The following is a 19,676-nucleotide window of genomic DNA, read 5'->3' as shown; positions in this document are numbered from 1 at the left end:
TACCACTAATGGGTTTTAGTCATAAGACATCCTATGTGCTCATACAAACCCTAATGCTTGGATCTAGGTTTCTCTATTGTACATGCTTTGAATCCAAGACTATAAACCCTAATTCTAGTATATGAAATAGATATTAACATATGAATAAGTTTATAGTGTTACCTTGATTGTTATGTAGCAATAACAATCCCAAATCTCCTTGTATTGACTTTGGAAGGCTTAGAGTCACAAGTGTCACTCCTCTAATGGCTTACAAACACCATAAGCAAATGGAGAAGGTATAAAGAGAGAGGAGAGAGGTTAAAACTCGTCCTTAGGACTTCTTGGGAAGAGATACACGAATTCATGTGCCAAGGGGTGTTTGTATAGGTGTTCAGATAGGGTTTTAGTCATTATCCTTATCTAGATGCTTATCCACAAAGCAACCCATAAGATAATCCTTGAATCCTTATCATAGTCGAATTCTAAGGCCTTATCACCTCAAATTCATTCACCATATATTTAAGATAATCCTTAATTTATTTTGTAACTATCACATAATTACAAATCAGCCCCTCTAGTTTAATTAATTACACTTGATCACAAAATTAATTCCTAATTAATTATTGACCAATATTAATTAAACAAATATGATTTCTCCTTTAATATATTATTCTTATAACATATTAATAAATCATATTATCCTCTCTCTCTATATATTTCTCCAATCAAGTTGCTTTGGTGAAGGCAACCCAAAAGGACCATGCACCATCGGGTCAAGTACATACCAAAATAGTTATGGACTTAGACACTAATCCAACAGGATCGGCAACCGCTTCCTCATGGCCTATGGCCAGAACTCTTGCCGCTCCACCGGCAAACCCTACCTTTGGGCAGTTTCTCTTGAAGTGGCCTACCTCGCCAAATCCTTTGCAAGTTTGGCCCATTCCAGCGTCGTAGGCTTGGTTGATTGGTTTCGCCGGAGCTTTACAGAAACGGGTTGTGTGCCCCTTCCCATTGCAGTTCAGACACTGCATCACCCAGCAGGCGCTGTCGTGGTGGAAGTTGCACTTGTTGCACTTAGGCAAACTTCCAGCATACTGCTTTATCGAAGCAGCAGCGACAGGTGTTAGCGTAGCATGTACTGCCACGACCTGCCTCTTCTTAGCAGCCTTTGCCTTCTTCTTACTATCCCAAAACTTCCACTTGGAATCAGCGGTTCTTGGAGGTTTTGAGATGGCCAGGGTAGTTGTTGCGGCCGGGGTACGAAACCCATGGTCTTTGAGCCGCTGTGCCAATCGCTTGGCACTATCAAATGTAGTGGGGTGTGATGCCAAAACATTTCCCTGGTATGGGGGCACAAGTCCCCATATGTATCTTTCAATCTTCTTTCCCTCTGAAGGAATCGTGTTGGGACAGAGGGCCACCAGTTCACAGAATCTGGCGGTGTAGGCGACTACGTTAGAGCCCTTCATGGTGAGGCTCTGCAGTTCTTCCTCCAGCTTTTGGATCTCGCCCCTCGGGAAATATTCCTCAATCATGAGGTCTTTCAAGGTTTCCTAGCCCATCGCATTAGCCACTATGAGAGTTAGTGATTTAACATGGCCGTTCCACCATGTTAGCGCTTTTGTTTCAAAGGTGCAAGCAGCATACTTCACCTTGCTCTCCTCGGGACAAGAGCAGATTTCGAAAACCGATTCGGTTTTCTTGAACCATTGCGAGAGGGCAATGACTCCGCCAGTCCCATTGAAGGACAATGGCTTGCAGTTCGTGAAGTCCTTATAGGAGCACTCTCTCGAGCGCACAGGAGCTTAAACCTGAACCGACTGAACAGGGGTTCCTCCTCCAGTGGAACCAGATGAATGATATTAGGCCATGGAGGAAGCCACAGCTGCAGCTACGGCAGCATTTAGAGCTGTCGTGTCGAACTGAGGAGTAGGTGGTTCTGGAGGTGGAGGAGGTGGTGTTTCATTATTTGGGTTTCTCCTTGGATTTATGCGAGGCAGCATCTTTGATCTATAAGTTTATGAAGATGAAAGCATTAATAAGAATTCAATGGAAGAATTGATGAGAATGACTCATGGACTAACTCCCCATAACCCAACAATACGATTGAATAAAGATCTAAACTAATAGATGATTATATTTGGATAATAATTCCCATATGATTAGGTACCTGTCAATATTACTGGTATTATTGATGTAAAAAGTTTGGGAAAAACGGCCTATAGTAATAGGCCTTACATCAACCAAAATGGCAAAATTTTGACAGAATTACAACCTAACCAAGACCTAACAGGCCTAGGATTTACAAGATAGGAAAATAGACCAAAGTTTTACATAACTAGGTTATATCCAAAAAGAGAAGTTGATAAGTATCTATCGGTGACGAGAACTGCCTGCGTGAGTCCTTGATCCTGACAGAGGGTGTTCTAGGTCCCTCATACGCCTATCAACCCTTGCTTGCTAAGCTCGAAGTTCTCTAACTTCAGCTCGCGTTTCAGTGAGTTCCCTCTGAAGAGCTGCATTAAGGACCAGAGTCCTTTCATGAGCAGACTCTAGTTGGCGAATGCGGATAGTGTTAACACCAGTGTTGGCATCAATCTACAAGATTCGATTGATAGATGATTGACCCAGTATCGTGTTCCGAGAAATCCTACAAACCATGTTGGGTAAGACTCTGTCAGCAGATCCTCCATTAGTAAGGTTGTAGAAACTTTTTTCCCCATTGTAGGGAATCGGTTGACCCTGTTCATGGCTCCATGTATTCAAGTTTGTTGCCCACAGAGGTGTAGGTCCTTGAAATACTGGTCGGGGGTTGTTATTCGGGGTTGACCTACTTGAGGTAGGTTATTGACTTCGGGCTCAGAGTCAGATCCATCCGAGAAGCCTTCTACTTGATGATCATCCAAAGGGATTTGATGCTCATCATCGGACTCTGCCTCAATCCATCCAGCATTTCAATTGGGTGGAAAGTACGGGTCTCTGGGAATGTGGAATCCAGCCATTAAATCTACGCGAGAAGGGAGGTGTAAGAATCTAGCACATAAGTAACTAATAGTAATGTAAAATACTCCTATAGTATTTTAAGTTTAATGTTATGTTCTAGTGTTCTCATTTGTAGGCTTGTTGGTAAGATTTGAAACTTGTTGCAACCACACAACTACACTTAGGCACATGCTAGTCAACTCTTGGATAATATAGTTGATCAGGCTATATCTTCCCAGTTTTGACTATATGTCTCTAAGTCCACCTGCGTTGTTCAACAATCGTAATTCTTTTGTACTGTCCTAGTGACACTGATTTTAGTATGAATGCAGACTTGTACACTTAATTAAATACTTTATTATTTATAAGTATAAACTCTTGTTCAGAGTATTTTAATCCCAATGTATTTATAGTTAGTATATCTTTTATGAGTTGATATACTCAATTCACTATAAACAATGCTCTAATACCAATCTATCACACCCCAAAACCATGAATGGCAGAAACATTCTGGGGCAGAGGACGTCATGTACAGTATCACAAGAATGAATAGTAGTAAACAAGCAACAACATCATCCATTGCATTAATATTATAATTTCATGCATGTGTATTCTGTCAAAGTTATAGACACCAAAAGTATACATATCAAAATAAAAGATGAGTCTTGAACGAACTCCATCTTCTCAAAAGTCTGGCACCTGTACCTGTCTAGTGGTGACCTAAGAATACAAGTTATTTTGAAAACGAGTATCAGCTTAATGCTAGTGAGATCATAAGTATATTAATGTCTGAGTTTGTATGAAAACATTTGAAAGTTGTTTCTGTAAAATGTTTTGTACAATGTTTTGTATAATGTTTGAACTCTCCTAGAAAACCCTATGTTTTCTACTAACTGTAGCCTTCTACCAAGGCATCTCGTGTTCGTGTATATGTCTCTTGTTAGAGTGTGTGTTTCCCAAATTCTGACTATCATTAACCAAAAACACAGTTACTACATTACCGTGCATCGTGTGAATATTCACGAAGTGAATGTAATGGGAAAATATTATCGTACCGTAGTATTTGTAATAAGTGACTACCGTGGTACTAACTACGTTAATACAAAAAGGTGTTTCCAAATAACATGTGATCGACCTGTATCCTGCTACCGACTCTAGTAAAACGACGATGTAAGATGCCGTAAGAAACGACATTTGGCACCCGTAGACTTGCAAGTCCCACTGTAGGGAGCAACAAGGTGTAGGATAGTCAATCCAGTATAGATCTATATGCAAACTCATACGCTCTCCAATTAAGGAGATTCGGGATACAAGAACGGTCGTGGCAGGAAGTGTCATGACCCGCTCAATGGTTCACATAACTGCATAAATGTATATGTAATGAATGTGCTAACTGAAAGTGTAATCTTTCTCGGTCTAGCCTGTGTGTACTGAAATGTTCTGCATGTGCTAGCTGTAATGTATGTTCTCTCTATCTAGCATGTATAGTAATGTATTGTGTGTACTACTCGAACTGACTCATGAATGAACTGACTCATTGTATGTTACATTGTTCTAGTTATAGTACTAGTATTCTCATGTGCTACCCCTATGGTAACTTACTAATGATGTAACTGGTACATATGAATCTGGAAGTATACCCTTGCTACCCAAGGGTACTGAATGAACTGGAAGCACCTTTATGACTATATATGTACACATGATATATAATTAATATTTAAATGACCTTCGGATGGATACCCGATATCCCACCAGACCACATCTCAAGCGCAAAAAGGAAATAGGGCGGGCAGACCTTCCTAAGCCTTTTAAACATTTCTTATATAAGTATACATACATAGACATGCAATTGATAATAAGTATTAAAGAGTTTAAGTAAAAGTATTTGATAAGTAAAAGAGTTTGTAAAACAGCTTGAAACAATACGGTTTGATAAACAGTTTGAACGGTAAGAAATCACTGGTTTTGTAGTTATTAATCGCATGTGATTGATTTAATAACTATAAGTATTTAACTTGTATCCCCCCCCCCCAATAAACCATTTAAAAACATTTAAATCATTGGTTAAGGGGTATGAACTCACCTGTAGTGAGTGGTACGGATGAACTGAAGATGTAGGATCGCTAGGTGACAAGTGAAGTCTTAAACACACTTTATAACCCTAGTTAACATATAATACCACATATATGTATCCAATTAGTCTTAATCTACTAATTGATAATTTTAATACATCCTATAACATAATAAACACTTTATATAAGTGTTATAAGCCCTAAGGATTGCATCTAAGTTGTTATGGGACAAGGCTAGTGAGTTTAGGGTTTCAAGGGACTTCATACTTGAGTTTACTCTCCATATAACCCCACACAAGGAGTTTACGGTTGTAAACCCTTGTGTTTACAGCCGTGAACTCCTAGACTTAGTTTCATTTTGTTTTTTGAAGTCCTAAATGATTTCTAGAAGCAAGTTGACTTGGTGGTTTAATCCTTGGAAGGGTTTAGGGGATCAAAACACTCCTTTTAGGAATTTTCGGCCCAAAGACCATTTCCTTTTGAGTTTACTGTCGTAAAATCATATGGAAGTGGATATTTTTGAGCTTTCAAGTCCCAAACTCATGTAGGATAAGTTCTATACATTTATCTAAGGCTAATGAAGGCCTTAGACACACATTGGTGCCCTTCTTTCATGTTTACGGCCCAAGAGCCTTTTCCCTTAGAGATTACAGTCGTAATCTCTCTTTGGGAGGGGTTTATGATGTTTTAAGGTCCCTAAAATAACTAGGAGTAAGTCTAGGTAATTGTCCAAAGCTTTAGGAGTGTTAAAAACACTCTTTAGTCCTTGTTTGTGGAGTTCACGGTCCAAGAGCTTCTTGGGCCATGAAAACCTAAACTTGGGTGTTTCTTTGATGTTTTCTTGTCTAAAATACACTTACATACAAGCCTAAGGTTGTTATTTATCATATGGAAGGGACTAGGCATCATAAAAGCCTTATATTAGAGTTTACTCCCCAAGATGTTCTTGGGCGGTAAACTCCCGAATCTTGCAGTTTTGCTATGTAATCGATGGTATTAAACATGTTATAAGCCATATAATACAACTAGAGAGTGGTACTCACGATTTGGGATGAAAACCCGAAGATCCGTGAGAGAGAAAATGGCTTTTCTCTAGTTGAAAATGTAACAAATGAAATAATTTGGCTAAGAATCATATTTATAGTCCTGGGATTTTTGGTAGAAAATATTTTTATCCCCACAATGACCTCTAATATAATAGAGTTTTGAAATAACAGTGTTGCACAAAACCCTAGTGCATCCACTCTCCTGATATCTCCTTAAGTGTAAATCCCGAAATACTCAAACTTATACAGAAAAGTCTGAAAATTTACTGTGACTGTTATAACTTCTATTGACCTGATAAAGTTCGTACATAATGGAAATTTCGGGTTGTCACATCTATGGTCCTAGGGCATGCTTAACATGTAAAGTTGCAAACTTTACGTGCATGCATGGCCCTATAAGCTCAAAATGCAATTTCAAGCTCTTTAAGAGGTCATAGACTCAATGGGCACCTCAATCACTTCAACCACAGGAACTTTATGCTTCTAATACATCCAATAAGTCTAGATCTGAAGTCCTTTTGGATCATTAAGCACAACACATGGAGTTTGGTGTTTTAGTGCTTGAAAACCACCAAATTGGGACAAAAATGGTATCTAATGACCTAAAGATCAAGGTAGGGACTTTTCTACCTGAATGGAAGCCTCTTGCAGTGTAGATTCTGGATCTACCTCTCCTCCTTGCACACCACAACCTCTTTCTTCTTCTTCTAATCTCCAAATCTTCTTCACAAATCCAAAATCACTCTCAAGAACGAAATGGGGGCTAGGGTTTCGCTCTTCAGCTTTTGGAAGTGTTAGGGACAAAGGAGGCTAAGTTGGAGCGTTTAAATAGGGTGCAAACACCCGGATTAGGGTTTTTTCCCAAATAGGGTCTACTTGCCGAGTCCAAAGTTCAGTCCCCGCGTCTTATCCCACTCCTACTCGGTGAGTAGGTCCATCAACTCGCCAAGTCCAAGACAAAAATGCATTAATTTAAAAATGTTAATTACAAGGAGTACGTACGGGAATTAGGTCCTACATATCTCTAACATATACCGTCCTAACTACCAGGATGCAAACATAGCAAAGCAACAACATAACAACGATACGCGAATTACAATCCGATAAAGGGCTGACCTTGGTGCCTTAGACCCTGTTGATATAGTGAGGATAACTCACCTTGCAACTGCTGACTGAAAAGATAAGATCACGCTGCTCCAACCTCTGACACGAACTCCACCACTGACAATACCAAAAGACCGAAGTCAATAAATACCAATAATTACCAAATTACCCTTCGAAGTCAACTGGTCAACTCTTGGTCAAAGTCAAAGTCCTCAGCCAAAGTCAAACTTCCAAACTGACCCTACTCGCGGAGTCAGCCCACTGACTCGTCGAGTCCCTAAACTCTGAAAACTCCCATATCGCGACCCAACTCGCCGAGTCGCCCCAAGACTCGCCGAGTCCCACGAACTCTGAGTCACTTCCTGTTCAACTCATTGAGTCGTCCCTTGACTCACCGATTCACAGCTCAACTAAGAAAGGTTAGGACCTCACGACCAGACTCGCCGAGTCCAAGAACAGACTCGCCGAGTCCAAGGCTATCTTCAACAGACTCGCCGTTTTGTTCTTCCAACTCGTCGAGTTGCTGCCTATCTTCAAGCAACTCGTCGAGTACACCCATGTGACTCGCCGAGTACCACTAGCTCTTAACCCATACAGAGGCTTTCCAAGCCATGTAGGGTCTCAAATCCATAGGTCTACTCTTCTACAAGCCATCCATCATGTTAAGTGGCAAACTTTACGTGAATCCAATGGGATCTAAGCATAATATACTCTAGGGCTAGGGTTTGGGACTAAAAGGCTTCATCAACAACTCTTCAACAGGGACTTTATGCTCCTTTGGATCATCACTACACTAGATCTGAGGTAGCAACCTCATATCTAACCTCCAAACTCAAGATAGCACTAGGTATACTTCCAAAAATCCCACAAATGATAGATCTAGATGGATAACAGCTCAAGCAACGAATCATTACCTCAAGAGAAGACTCCAACAGAATAATAAGCCAAAACCTTGCAAAGCCCCTTGCTCTAAGCCTCTTAATCTTCAAGGATCTCTACAATAAACACTCCTTCAAGATCCAAATGCTCTCTAACTCTCTCACAAATGAATGTTAGGGTTTATGGACTTCAAGGGAGAGTAAAGAGACTGGGGAGAGGGTATTATGTTCTTTATATAGGGCTCAACCCCTGGAATTATGGTTTTCTCCACACAACACCAACTCGGCGAGTCCACCCATGTGACTCGTCGAGTTGGTCACTTAACAAGCGACCCGCAACACAACGCAACTCGACTCGCCGAGTCCATCCATCGACTCACCGAGTCGACCTTCTTATTTACACCTTTAGCCCTTCCACTTTACTTCTGAATTCCGGGATGTTACATGTCATTCTTCTAGTATTTTATTGTTCTAGTTCTTCATGCTATGCTAGTTAGGATGTAAACCTTGGAAATTATTATTTGCATGTATTTTTAGAGAAAACATAGATCCAAGGTTATTAGGGTTGCATGCACACCTTAGGAGTGTTAGAATGCTCAAAACCCAACAATTTTAACTTTATGTTCTGACCTAGAATTTCCTTACATCAAGTTAGGTAAGTTTTAAAGACTGTTGCAACACCACATCACTCCCAAACATATGTCGGTCACATCTCGAATGAATATAGTTGATCAGGCTATATTGATCACAGACATGATTACATAACTGCCCAGGTTTGACCGCAGTGTTCAAACTTTAAATACTTATGTTCTGTTCTTCTTGTGATACTTGTTCTAGTATGTATGTATCAGCAAGTATGTATACTTTTCTAAAGTATTGTTATATTTTTAGAATATATTATTGTTCAAAGCACTTCGGCCCCATTGCATTTATAGCTGTATATCTTTTATAGGTTGATATACTTAGTTCACTACAAACAATGCTCTGATACCAATCTGTCACACCCCCAAACCGGAACAACGGAAACGTTCAGGGGCGGAGGACGTCAACACATGTATCATAGTAAGCGTAGTAACAAACAACCATTGTATTAATATTAAAGTGTTTACAAAGTAGTGATTCACAACAAATTGAATCCAAAAAGTAAATAAAAAACAAGACATGAAGCTACTATACTTCATCTTCTGAATCCCAATGTGCGTACCTATCTACTAGTTTCCTGAGACTACAAGTTATTTGAAAAGAGAGTAGATCAGCATTTAAGCTAGTGAGTTCATAAGTGTTTAAGTGATGTAAAGTAAGTTGTAAGTTCTTTTAGAAAAGTTTGCATGTTCCTCCAGAAAATTCTATATTTTCTGATATGATGAATGAAAGTAAAAATGACTCTACAATTCCTTCTATGAGTACTAAATGGATACAAGTTATATACAATTTAGAGTAAACAGACAATCGATTGTGTGAATCTGACCTAAGTCCACAACCAAACAAGGAACAGGGAATGAGGCAGAAGTCACACATCCCATTTTTTGTTAGATCTTTACTGTATATAACCCTGGTGTATTTATTTGTGACTTACGGAGTTAACTGTAATAGTTCTTTATATTTGATGAAAACATTCTTTAAGAAAATACTATATTCCCTTTAGTAAAAATGGTATCCACAATAGTTCCTTCTATAAGGACTTGGTTTATACAAGCTATATATAATCTAATATCGAACGGACAGTTAAATGGGTGAATCTGCCCTAAGCCCACAACCAAACAAGGAACAGGAAGAAAGGTGGAAAGCATACATCCAACTGCCTATCGAATATTAATTACATATAACCTTGATGTATAAACTGAGGTATTATAGAGTTAACAACTAAAGGTCCTTTAACTTATATTGTTTTAATAAAATGAATTAAACCCTTTTACTGATAAGTTTCTAGTTTAGCCTACTAAATGTTCTATCAGAAAAGTATGTTTTTGTACTAGAAAACGGTATATTGAATTTGTATACTATGACCTGACTTATACCTGGTACTCCTTATGATTACTTGGTGTATACGGAATAGATATATAGCTAAGATCGAATAGATATTAGACTGGGTGAATCTGCTCTAAGCCCACAACCAAACAAGTAACATGAAATGAAGCGGAAAGCACACATCCTACTGTCTGTCGGACCCGATTAATATATATACCTGATGTATCTACTGAGGAATCATAAAGTTAGCATTATAGGCCCCCTTTTAACTGAATGTTCATGTTACTAGGAAGTTAAGTGGTGTTGTTCAACTTGTTAGGATGACTAATACAGGTTATGAAATCCTATACTCTAAGCGCCTTTGTCGATACTGTTGTGAATTTTTGTATATATTTATGTGTTTTATTTATTATTTTCTGGTACTTTGTAGATGTACCCTTTATAAATAAACTTGGTACTTTGTAGATGTACCCCATATATATATATATATATATATATATATATATATATATATATATATATATATATATATATATATATATATAACCTTATACCCTGTTTATTATCATCTTTTGTTTAGAACAATGAGTTAATGATACGTTCCCTTCCTAGGTTACTGGGAATAATTAGTATAAGTTTGTAAATCATGATTTTTTCTTCTGTTTTAGTATATTGTACGTTCCTCCCTGTTTCTCTTTATATTATATTCCTCCTTGTTTCTCTTTATAGTATGTTCCTCCTTGTTTCTCTTTATAGTATGTTCCACCCTATTCTAGTTATAGTATGTACTGAACCACTAAACTATACCTATTATAGTTTACTAGTATGTTTGTTTTGAACTGTCTCTGAACCACTAAAAGTAATCTAATAGAATTTCACGTTTTATGCTTAATAGTGCTTTACCGGCTAAAAAATTTCGGGTTGTCACACATACCCTACACAATCCATATAATCACATAATCATATTAGCTATAAAAGCGACATAAACCTCATAAGCCATGCATACAACATATAGGGATGTCGTGGGCTCGTCCCCAAGGTCTTACTCTAGGATGTCATAAGCTCTCCACATGGCCTTACACCTAAGTGTCATGGGCTCTCCCATGGTCTTCAATAGGAAAGCCATGGTCTTTCCACATGGTCTAACATCTGGTTGCCATGGGATCTCCCATTGTATTTAGTAGGAAAGCCGTGGGCTCTCCACATGGTCTTACATCCAGGTGTCATGGGCTCTCTAATGGTCTTCCATACAAACATACCACATATACAACTAACATACTTCCTAGCACCTACCCAACTATCATGCCTCATAATATAACTTCAGTTAGTGTACCAGATATCATAAAATGGGCCGGCCTTGGTGCCTTTGACCCATTGGTAAGGTGAGTAGACTCACCTCTCAAGAATGTTGAACTGCTAAGATTGGATAAGTCCCAACGCGGAACCCCAACTCAACTGCATGTAACCATCATGTGATTAACTTATCAAAATCCGGAATACCATAAATTCCCTCAAAGCCAACCCTGGTCAAAGTCAAGGTTAATAGTCAAGGTCAACAGTCCATGTTGACCTCAACTCGTCGAGTGCATCTAGCAACTCACCGAGTTACTTAAGTAACTCGTCAACTCGCTGAGTTACCCGAGTAACTCTTCGAGCTCCTTAATATCCAAGGGCTGAAAACTCTAAACCGAAATCTCATAGCTGAAATCTCCTAATCAATTCCCCGAATCACTCTGGATCGCGAAAACAGGAAAACCCTCCCGAATCGTCGAGTTGGCTATGGGACTCAACCAGTTCCTTCAGTCCTTTTGTGTTCAGATGTTTTTAAGCCACCCCAAAGCTCCAAATTGCAGATCTAGCCTCCTAAGGTATGGTTTCCACGTAAAGTTGCAAACTTTACGTGCATGCAAACTCTTAAATGCCAAAAGCAAGCTAATAGGGGGGGGGGGGGGGGGTTAGCCAAAGAGAAGGGCCAATGCTTGATAAATTAAGTGAATTTATAACTCTAAGGACTTAGAGGAGTCTAGATCTGAAGTTGCAACTCCAGATCTTATCCATTACCTGAAATGCTTCACCAATATACTAAAAATGGCCTAAAACTCAAGGAAAAGGGGATCTAATGCCAGAATGATCAAGGTAACAACTTGTTACCTTCAAATGGATTCCTAAACACTGTAGATGTTGGATCTACAATCTCCTTCCCATTCCAAACTTCTCAACCTTCAAACTTTTTCAACAAAAGGCACCAAAATCACGTTCTTATTCTTACAAGCACAAGGAAGAAACAAAGGACGACTAGTGTTTCTTCTCTGGGTAATGAAGTGATAAGGGAGGCCAAAGGAGGCATATTAAGTCCATTATATATGGTGCAAACCCTAAAAATTAGGGTTCTCCTTTACAGCTCCTATTCGCCGGGTCAGGGCCTTCTGACTGATCGAGTAGGATCTAAATCCCGCATCCTCATAAATAACCTCTACTTGACGAGTTGGAGCTCACCAACTCGTCGAGTCCAATCATAAAACCCTAAAACTTAAAAATTTAAATGATACCTAGAACAGGTGTACAAATCTCCCCCACTTAAACTAGACTTCGTCCTCGAAGCCTACTATCATGAGTAAATCCAGATAGTGATCTCGCATCTCCTCTTACGGCTCTCATGTCCATTCAGAGCCCCTTCGATGATGCCATTGAACCTTTACTAGCTTCACTTCCTTGTTTCGAAGAAGCTTGGTCTTCCTATCCAAAATCGCAACAGGCTTCTCAATGTTGTCTAGAGAAACGAATGTGGCCTCACCTGTGACACACTTCCAGAGCTGAGACACATGGAAGTGTTGTGTATCTGGATAAGCTCATCCGGCAGATCCAAGTGGTAAGCCACCTAGCCTACCCGGGCAGTAATCTAGAATGGATCAATATATCCCGGCTCCAACTTGCTTCTCTTCTGAAACCTAATGACTCCCTTGATGGGTTTTGAGCACTATAACATTCCTATGGTGCACATATAACCCTAATGTTTTGGATCTAATTTTTCTCTAATTATATATGCAATATTCTTTTACCAAATCATTAAGCCTAACTAGCATACAAAATTTGATATTTGAATCATAAAAAACTAGTTAGATGATTACCTCTTGTTGTAGCTTGTAGAAGTTGGCCTTTCAAGATCTTAGCACCTCAAGTGTGATGCCTTAATGTTTCACAAAACACCACCAACAATTAGGTGACAATAAGAGAGAGAGAGAGAGAGAGAGAGTAGGAGGCACCAAAATCGGCTAGCTTCTTCTTGGAATGCACAACTCCCGATTTTAGGGTTTAGGGTTACATTTACAGTGTAGAATTCCAAGGGTCACTTGTAAACCCTTATTCTTACACTGAGGCTTATAATCTAACAATTTAGTTGGACTAACACTCCATGGACTATCTCATAAGCTTAGCCCGTCACAAATCAATCATGAATCATTAGCCCAAACCATATGTATCACTGATTTACATAATCAATCCCCGATAATTTAATCAGTCTCTTTTGATCACTAAATTAATTCCAAATTAATTCTTGATCAATACTAATTAAATAATATAATTTCTCAATTAATATAGTATACTTATAATATATTAATAAATCACAAATAACCTCTTTCGCAAATATTCATCCTATCAAATTGTTCAGGTGAATGTAACCCAAAATGAACCATGCTACTATCGGGTCAAGTACATACCAATTATAGTTATGGGCTTAGACACCTAATCCAACAATCTCCCACTTAGATAAGTCTAATAACTATAACTGCAAGTATGAATTCAAAAACCGACTAGCAATCGTAGCTCTCAAAAGTCGTTGTCAACTCTAATCAATAACACGTCCTTTAGATAAGGGATCGTATATTCCTCCATTCTTCAAGATATATGGACTGAGACATGGATTATAGTCATTCTCTCTGTCCATGTGTTGTTTCCCAACTTCCAATTTATGATGCTGACAACAGACTACATTAAACTCATCAACTTAGTCACCTTCTTGGAACAAAGCATGACTCGCCTTCTTGATTTAACCATTTCAACAATTTCCGATACCTATTCTTAGTCATGTAAATGCACTAAGGTGTAATTTGAGGATCAATTCTAACATGGTTCCATAATCATTAGGATGATCATAAAACATGATACTAAAGTATTCTCCTTTCCTTTCAGATTGGAGAAAACTTTTATCTTTCTGCCTAATTGATTCTTCTTATTCGTTCTCCTATACTTTGAAATTTTTCAAGGTATTAGAATTACACTTAATATTGTAAGTATAACCATATTTCCTAAACTTTTAGTGAATTATGACGAATAGATTTTATCATTCTTTGTGGTGGATATGACTTGTACACATCAAAATGTACTAGATCCTTTAGTCCTTCACTTGATTCACATACATATGCGAATAAGGAATTAGTCTCAATTTTCCCAAGTACCAAGATTTTCATACATCATATGATTCAAATCACATGATTCCAATTTTTTGTCCAATTAAAACTTGGGCAATGAGAATTTTTCCTTACATAGAAAATTACGACACTACCACAATCGATATAACTAAGAATCAAACCATTTTCAATATTGTTATTAATAGAAACATACAAACAACAATTTTTCACAAATGTCATTGCAAGGAAACATAAATAAGATAAAATCAAAATTTTCTTTATTTATAAAAATGCAGAAAACTTGTCCTTGCAATGCAAATTTAAATGAAATCTATGTTACTAAATATTCCTAAGAAATCTATCATAACTCCTAAGCAGCAGCTCAAAAATCCGATCATTGAACCATGCGATCGAAATACATTTCTTCGCGATTAGACTCAACTCACTCTTCCTTTAAGCTTCATTTCCTTTCTTTGATCCAACAAAACATCAAAATGCAATATTATCACATCATGTATCAAGAATCTACAAATTGGAACTTAATAGAGTTAGATAGTGGACTTACCTGAAGCAGAGTCATACATTTTGACTTTACCATCCTTGTGATCCTTCAAGTAGATATGGCAGCTTCGCATCAAATGCCCCTTCTCTTGGCAATAGAAACAAACATACTCTTTTGGAATGGTACATGGGACAATCTCAGACTTAGCATTTCTCTTTACCATTTGATCAAACGGTTTGACCTTGGCCGATCCCTTTCCATTAGGAAGAGATAACTTTTCTGTACTTCCAACGTTGCCATTGTCAATGTCCATGGAAGTTTGGGAGATTGATCTTCCAATTAAATTTGCTTGACCAATGCACCATATCATTGCTGATTTAGTAGCATTTAGCAAATAGGTAAGATCGATAAGGGTCACGTCGTGCTCAGTCATATAGTAATCTTCAACAAACTGACTATGTGACTCGGGAAATGACTGAAGAACCAAGTCAACAACCAACTTCCTTGGGAAAATGATACCCAACATTCCTATCCCATCAATATGCAACTTCATCTCCAAGACGTGAGCACATACAGACTTTCCATCTTCGTGTTTACTGGCCACTAGGGCTTGAGTGACCTTGAACTTTTCAAGTCGACGAACATGTGGGTCAGGGAGAATTTTTTGAGGAGGTGGAGGAAATGAAGTATAATTTCCAGTTCCTCGATCGAAATGTGGAACATCATCTTCATGAGGAAAACTTTTTCCAAAAAGATAAAGAATACCATAGTTGTCAAAATTAGACATCTACAAGGGGAGAAATTCAAGTAAGTTGATTTAATCATTAATTAGAAAAGAGCCCATGCTTTGCATGGGTTAGAAATAATTTAGAATTTTCCAAAAAAAATTGGCTCATTATCATTTATAAATAAACTATAATCAATTTATTTCCATATAAAAGTGACTAAAATGAATCTAAAGTTCTAATTGTTTTGGATGTCAAAGGATCCAAAAGTATCCTCATCATCATTATGGTAACCATCTACACAACCATCTAAGAGTAATCCATTTTAGTGTCCATGCCAATTCATGTGCTGGCTTCCCATCATTTGCTAATTCTGATATATGTTCCTGCCATTGAAGTAGAATTGAACCCAAAACCAAGGGTATAGAGAGAGGGACATATATGCCTTCACTATACCTTTCTCCTTTCATTCAATGTAGAAATTTCTCAACTATAAACATAATAATATAAAACAATAAGACGATGATTTTTTAGCAGTGAATGGATATAAACAAAATAGAAACGGGTATATTTGAGTCTATTTTAATTTTATCTTGAACATAGTTATATACAATAAGAGTGAATACATACACTTCCTAAATTTGAAAAATAAAGTATGTTTGTCCAATTCTATTCCCAAAAGAACAAAAAATACTTTCATCAACTTGTTTATAATATCATTTTATTTCTAATGTTATACTTTTAATATGTTTTACAATATTCCCTTCCATTCCATCCAAGGGTATTTATGGAAAGAAAAAAAACTAAACGGGTGATGCAACAGTTAGAAGGCTATCCACACAACACATCATGTATGTATATAAAAAACTATGTAAGCTAATCATGGTGAACAATAGTAAAAATTACCTATAGTCTTTGACTAGAAATGGTACCTTGTAGGTAATACCCCATTTTTGAAGACGATCTATATTAACCTACTACACCCAAAGAAAGACAATAATGAGAAAAGATAATGTAATTGGAAACTGATTTTAGGTTTTTTTTTGTTAAATAATAGAAAGATACTCTTAATAAGGTACACAAAGAACTGATCAAATTTTTATTACATACCAGATCAAAAACTCCAGCCTATTTAGTATAAATATGGTTTCTTACATTATACCCTGCTTATAAATCCAATAAAGAGAGTTTAACTAACCTTATTACAATATGCTATCCAATGTTATCTACAAATAGGAAAAACCAAAAATAAATGAAAAATTTAGTGATCGAATTATAAAAAGTACAAAAAGTGTAAGATTAGTCCATTTACTCCTTTTTTGCGTGATTGTTATCAGAAAGGGTAATATTGTCAATTGTGAATATAGGTCAATTACGTGCTTTATCTAGATATTTTAGTGTTTTAAATTATTAAAAGATATTATATTTTAAATAAGCTGAAATAAAAAAAATATATTATAAATGATTAAAGCATGAACTCGAAAACGAAATCCACCTGTAAAAGCAAAAAGATCAGGCTTCCCAGCATCAATCATCCGATTTAGAAATAAAGTAGTGTTATGATTAGAGCACCATTCAAACTCAGAGCTCAAAACATCTCTAAACCTAGTCAATCCAGTTCCATAATGCATATCAGCAACCTAATCAACACATACAACCAATTATTTTCATTACTTAATAAACCTTGAAAAGTCTGACATGAATTTGAAGTTTAACCTAAAGGATCTTAAAAGTGCCGTTAGAATCGAAGCTTAGAGTGAGATTAGGATGTTTCAATGAAGTGTTAATTATATACATTGATTAATTTTGGAGCAAAGCATGTTGTACTCAGGGCAAGTCAAGAATTAGAAAGTAAAAATACAGATAATGATAGGAGAAAAAATCAAAAGATAATGAGAAATGTGTAAACTAACCCTCATATTTTTAAAATCAATATCAAAAAGATCCTTGACCTGCTTTTCATGCTTTAACCACTGAGTCTTGACCCTTCAATCTTTCTTAATGTACATGCCCAACATTAGATATATGTCACCATGTAGAATATATTAGGCACACATACAACCCCAAATGATGGCTGCAACACTATACTTCTAATGTAGTGAATAGAATTATGAATGATGAATAGAACCTGTGTTGAAATACAGAGAATATCAGCCAGTTGTATTTTTCCAGATCACAACCTATAATACAAACATTTAGACATATGTTGATTTAACATTTCAAGACCTATAAAACATACTCAATAGTCAAGAATTACCATAAAGTTATAAAGTTATGGCAATAAAGCTCAAAATCAGAATCCATACATGTAACACTCAAAGTAAAAGTCTATTCTAATCATATACCTGGAACAACTTTCAATTGAGCCTCTTGTTGAAGAAAATAAAAAAATCACTTGGTAATGGTTTATAGAATCTAGTGAACAGACTAGGGATAAGGGTGTGTAGTGAAGTGTCTCTCCACATCCAATACCTGTTGATTTCATGAATTGCAGCGAAACTCAGAACGAATGCATATCATTTTGATTTGATCACTAAAAGATTATAAATGCATAATATAATCTAAAAACATATAACAATGATTGAAAGCATTAGCTTGTAAAGTAGCTAAGCCCTAAATACCTGTTGGAATAACCAAAATGGAAAAAGCAGCAACAAATTCATTAAAACTCAAACCCTAGTTCGCAGGTCCATTTCAATCAATTTTCTGGCCATTCAACGCCTTCAACTTCTTGAACAAAAGATAATCCCATATTTTGTACCTTAAATTAAGTAATTTTGGAATTTTGGAGGAAAAGGGCTTGAAATTAAGTAGATATGAATGCAAACAGCTGTAATGAATTGATAAAATCAAAATAGAAACGGAAGGAAAACTATTAGTAGTCACAATAAAACTTGTTAGGGCTCGTAACTAGAAAGATTAAATAAATAATATATGTTAGACGTCGATGCAGATGTGGACAAACACCGATGATGGTCGGCGGTATAAATGGTGATGGTCATAGTTAGAGGCGGCGTACAGTTTGTTATTGGTGATGTGAATTAGGGTTGTCTTTCTTTCAGAGAACACAAAGATGGAGAAAAAGCAATGGTTGAGTCGGAGGAAGACAACAATTTGGGTTTTTTTCATGTGTAATTTGGAATAGGAAATCGGAGGCCGAATGTCGCCCCTACCTCTCCTCAAATAACCCACCGCCTCTCCTCATCTTGGTTATTCTCTAACACCCACCACATCTTCCATCTGAAAACCCTACATATATCATGACTCCTTCTTCGACTCACCTACCTATCGCCCCTCCCTCTTTCTCTCTATCTTGCTTTATTACAGAAAGAGACACCGAGAAACAGACATAGTCGAGAAAGGAAGCAGAAAAAGAAGTTAATGATAATTCCAATTTTATTCATTAAATGAAAAATCGGAGTGGGTAGTTGGGGGAGAAAGAAAAGTCACACAAAGCATACAGAGGGATCGAAAGTATAACAAAATAGAAGAAGAAAGACGATGGCGGTGGGGAGGAAGTGTAACACCGGGTTTCTAGGTTAGCCATTAATATTGATTTAATAATCTAGGTTAACCCTTGTAATTCTTTTTAGAGTATTAATGATGAAATATTTGAGTATTATGTGAATTATATGAATTATGTGTTTATTTTCTTAATTATTATAATTTAATGAATTAAGAATAAAATAAGCATCAAATTTAAAGTATGAAATAAGCCCGATATCTTTGCATAAAGATGTAGTGGTCGAAACAAGGATTCCGAAGATATAAAGAATGCCGAAATCCGAGTTATAACGAAGAAGTTATGACCTGTCGAAGTTTCGCGACAGAACCGACAACGCTGAATGACGTAAAAAGTGAAATTTATGTTAGAGCGATATTTAGCCTTAGTGATCTAAACAAAAGTCATATAGTTCGTTAAACCGAGAGCATGCATAAAAAGAATGCCCAAATCTGACTTTGTATGAGGAAGTTATGGTTTTTCTAAGTTTCGACTTAACAGTATGC

At 37.0% G+C, this 19,676-nt stretch overlaps 1 protein-coding gene across 11 annotated transcripts; it reads right to left on the bottom strand.

Moving 5' to 3' along the window:
* Nucleotides 1-14,607: 14,607 nt before the first annotated feature.
* Nucleotides 14,608-19,171, bottom strand: LOC145047945 (uncharacterized). Of its 11 annotated transcripts, XM_078996318.1 has the most exons (8): nucleotides 18,290-19,171; nucleotides 18,014-18,140; nucleotides 17,582-17,848; nucleotides 17,164-17,308; nucleotides 16,867-16,894; nucleotides 16,575-16,645; nucleotides 15,007-16,158; nucleotides 14,608-14,912 (listed from the first exon to the last, which is right to left on the bottom strand). In XM_078996318.1, the coding sequence occupies exons 7-8, from the start codon at nucleotides 15,728-15,730 to the stop codon at nucleotides 14,902-14,904; spliced, it is 735 nt and encodes a 244-aa protein (XP_078852444.1). In that variant the 5' UTR covers nucleotides 15,731-16,158; nucleotides 16,575-16,645; nucleotides 16,867-16,894; nucleotides 17,164-17,308; nucleotides 17,582-17,848; nucleotides 18,014-18,140; nucleotides 18,290-19,171; the 3' UTR covers nucleotides 14,608-14,901. The 11 variants fall into 11 exon arrangements, 1 of the variants encoding a protein (XP_078852444.1); XR_013682580.1 differs by lacking the exons at nucleotides 14,608-14,912; nucleotides 16,867-16,894 and adding an exon at nucleotides 16,779-16,831 and having other exon boundaries at nucleotides 15,817-16,158; nucleotides 16,575-16,642; nucleotides 18,290-19,169; XR_013682571.1 differs by lacking the exon at nucleotides 14,608-14,912 and having other exon boundaries at nucleotides 15,817-16,158; nucleotides 16,575-16,642; nucleotides 16,779-16,894; nucleotides 18,290-19,168.
* Nucleotides 19,172-19,676: the final 505 nt, after the last annotated feature.

Source organism: Lactuca saligna, chromosome 5 (assembly GCF_052625555.1).
Source record: "Lactuca saligna cultivar CGN05327 chromosome 5, ASM5262555v1, whole genome shotgun sequence".
Classification (NCBI taxonomy): Eukaryota; Viridiplantae; Streptophyta; class Magnoliopsida; order Asterales; family Asteraceae; genus Lactuca; species Lactuca saligna.
This window is presented reverse-complemented; position numbering and strand designations above follow the sequence as displayed.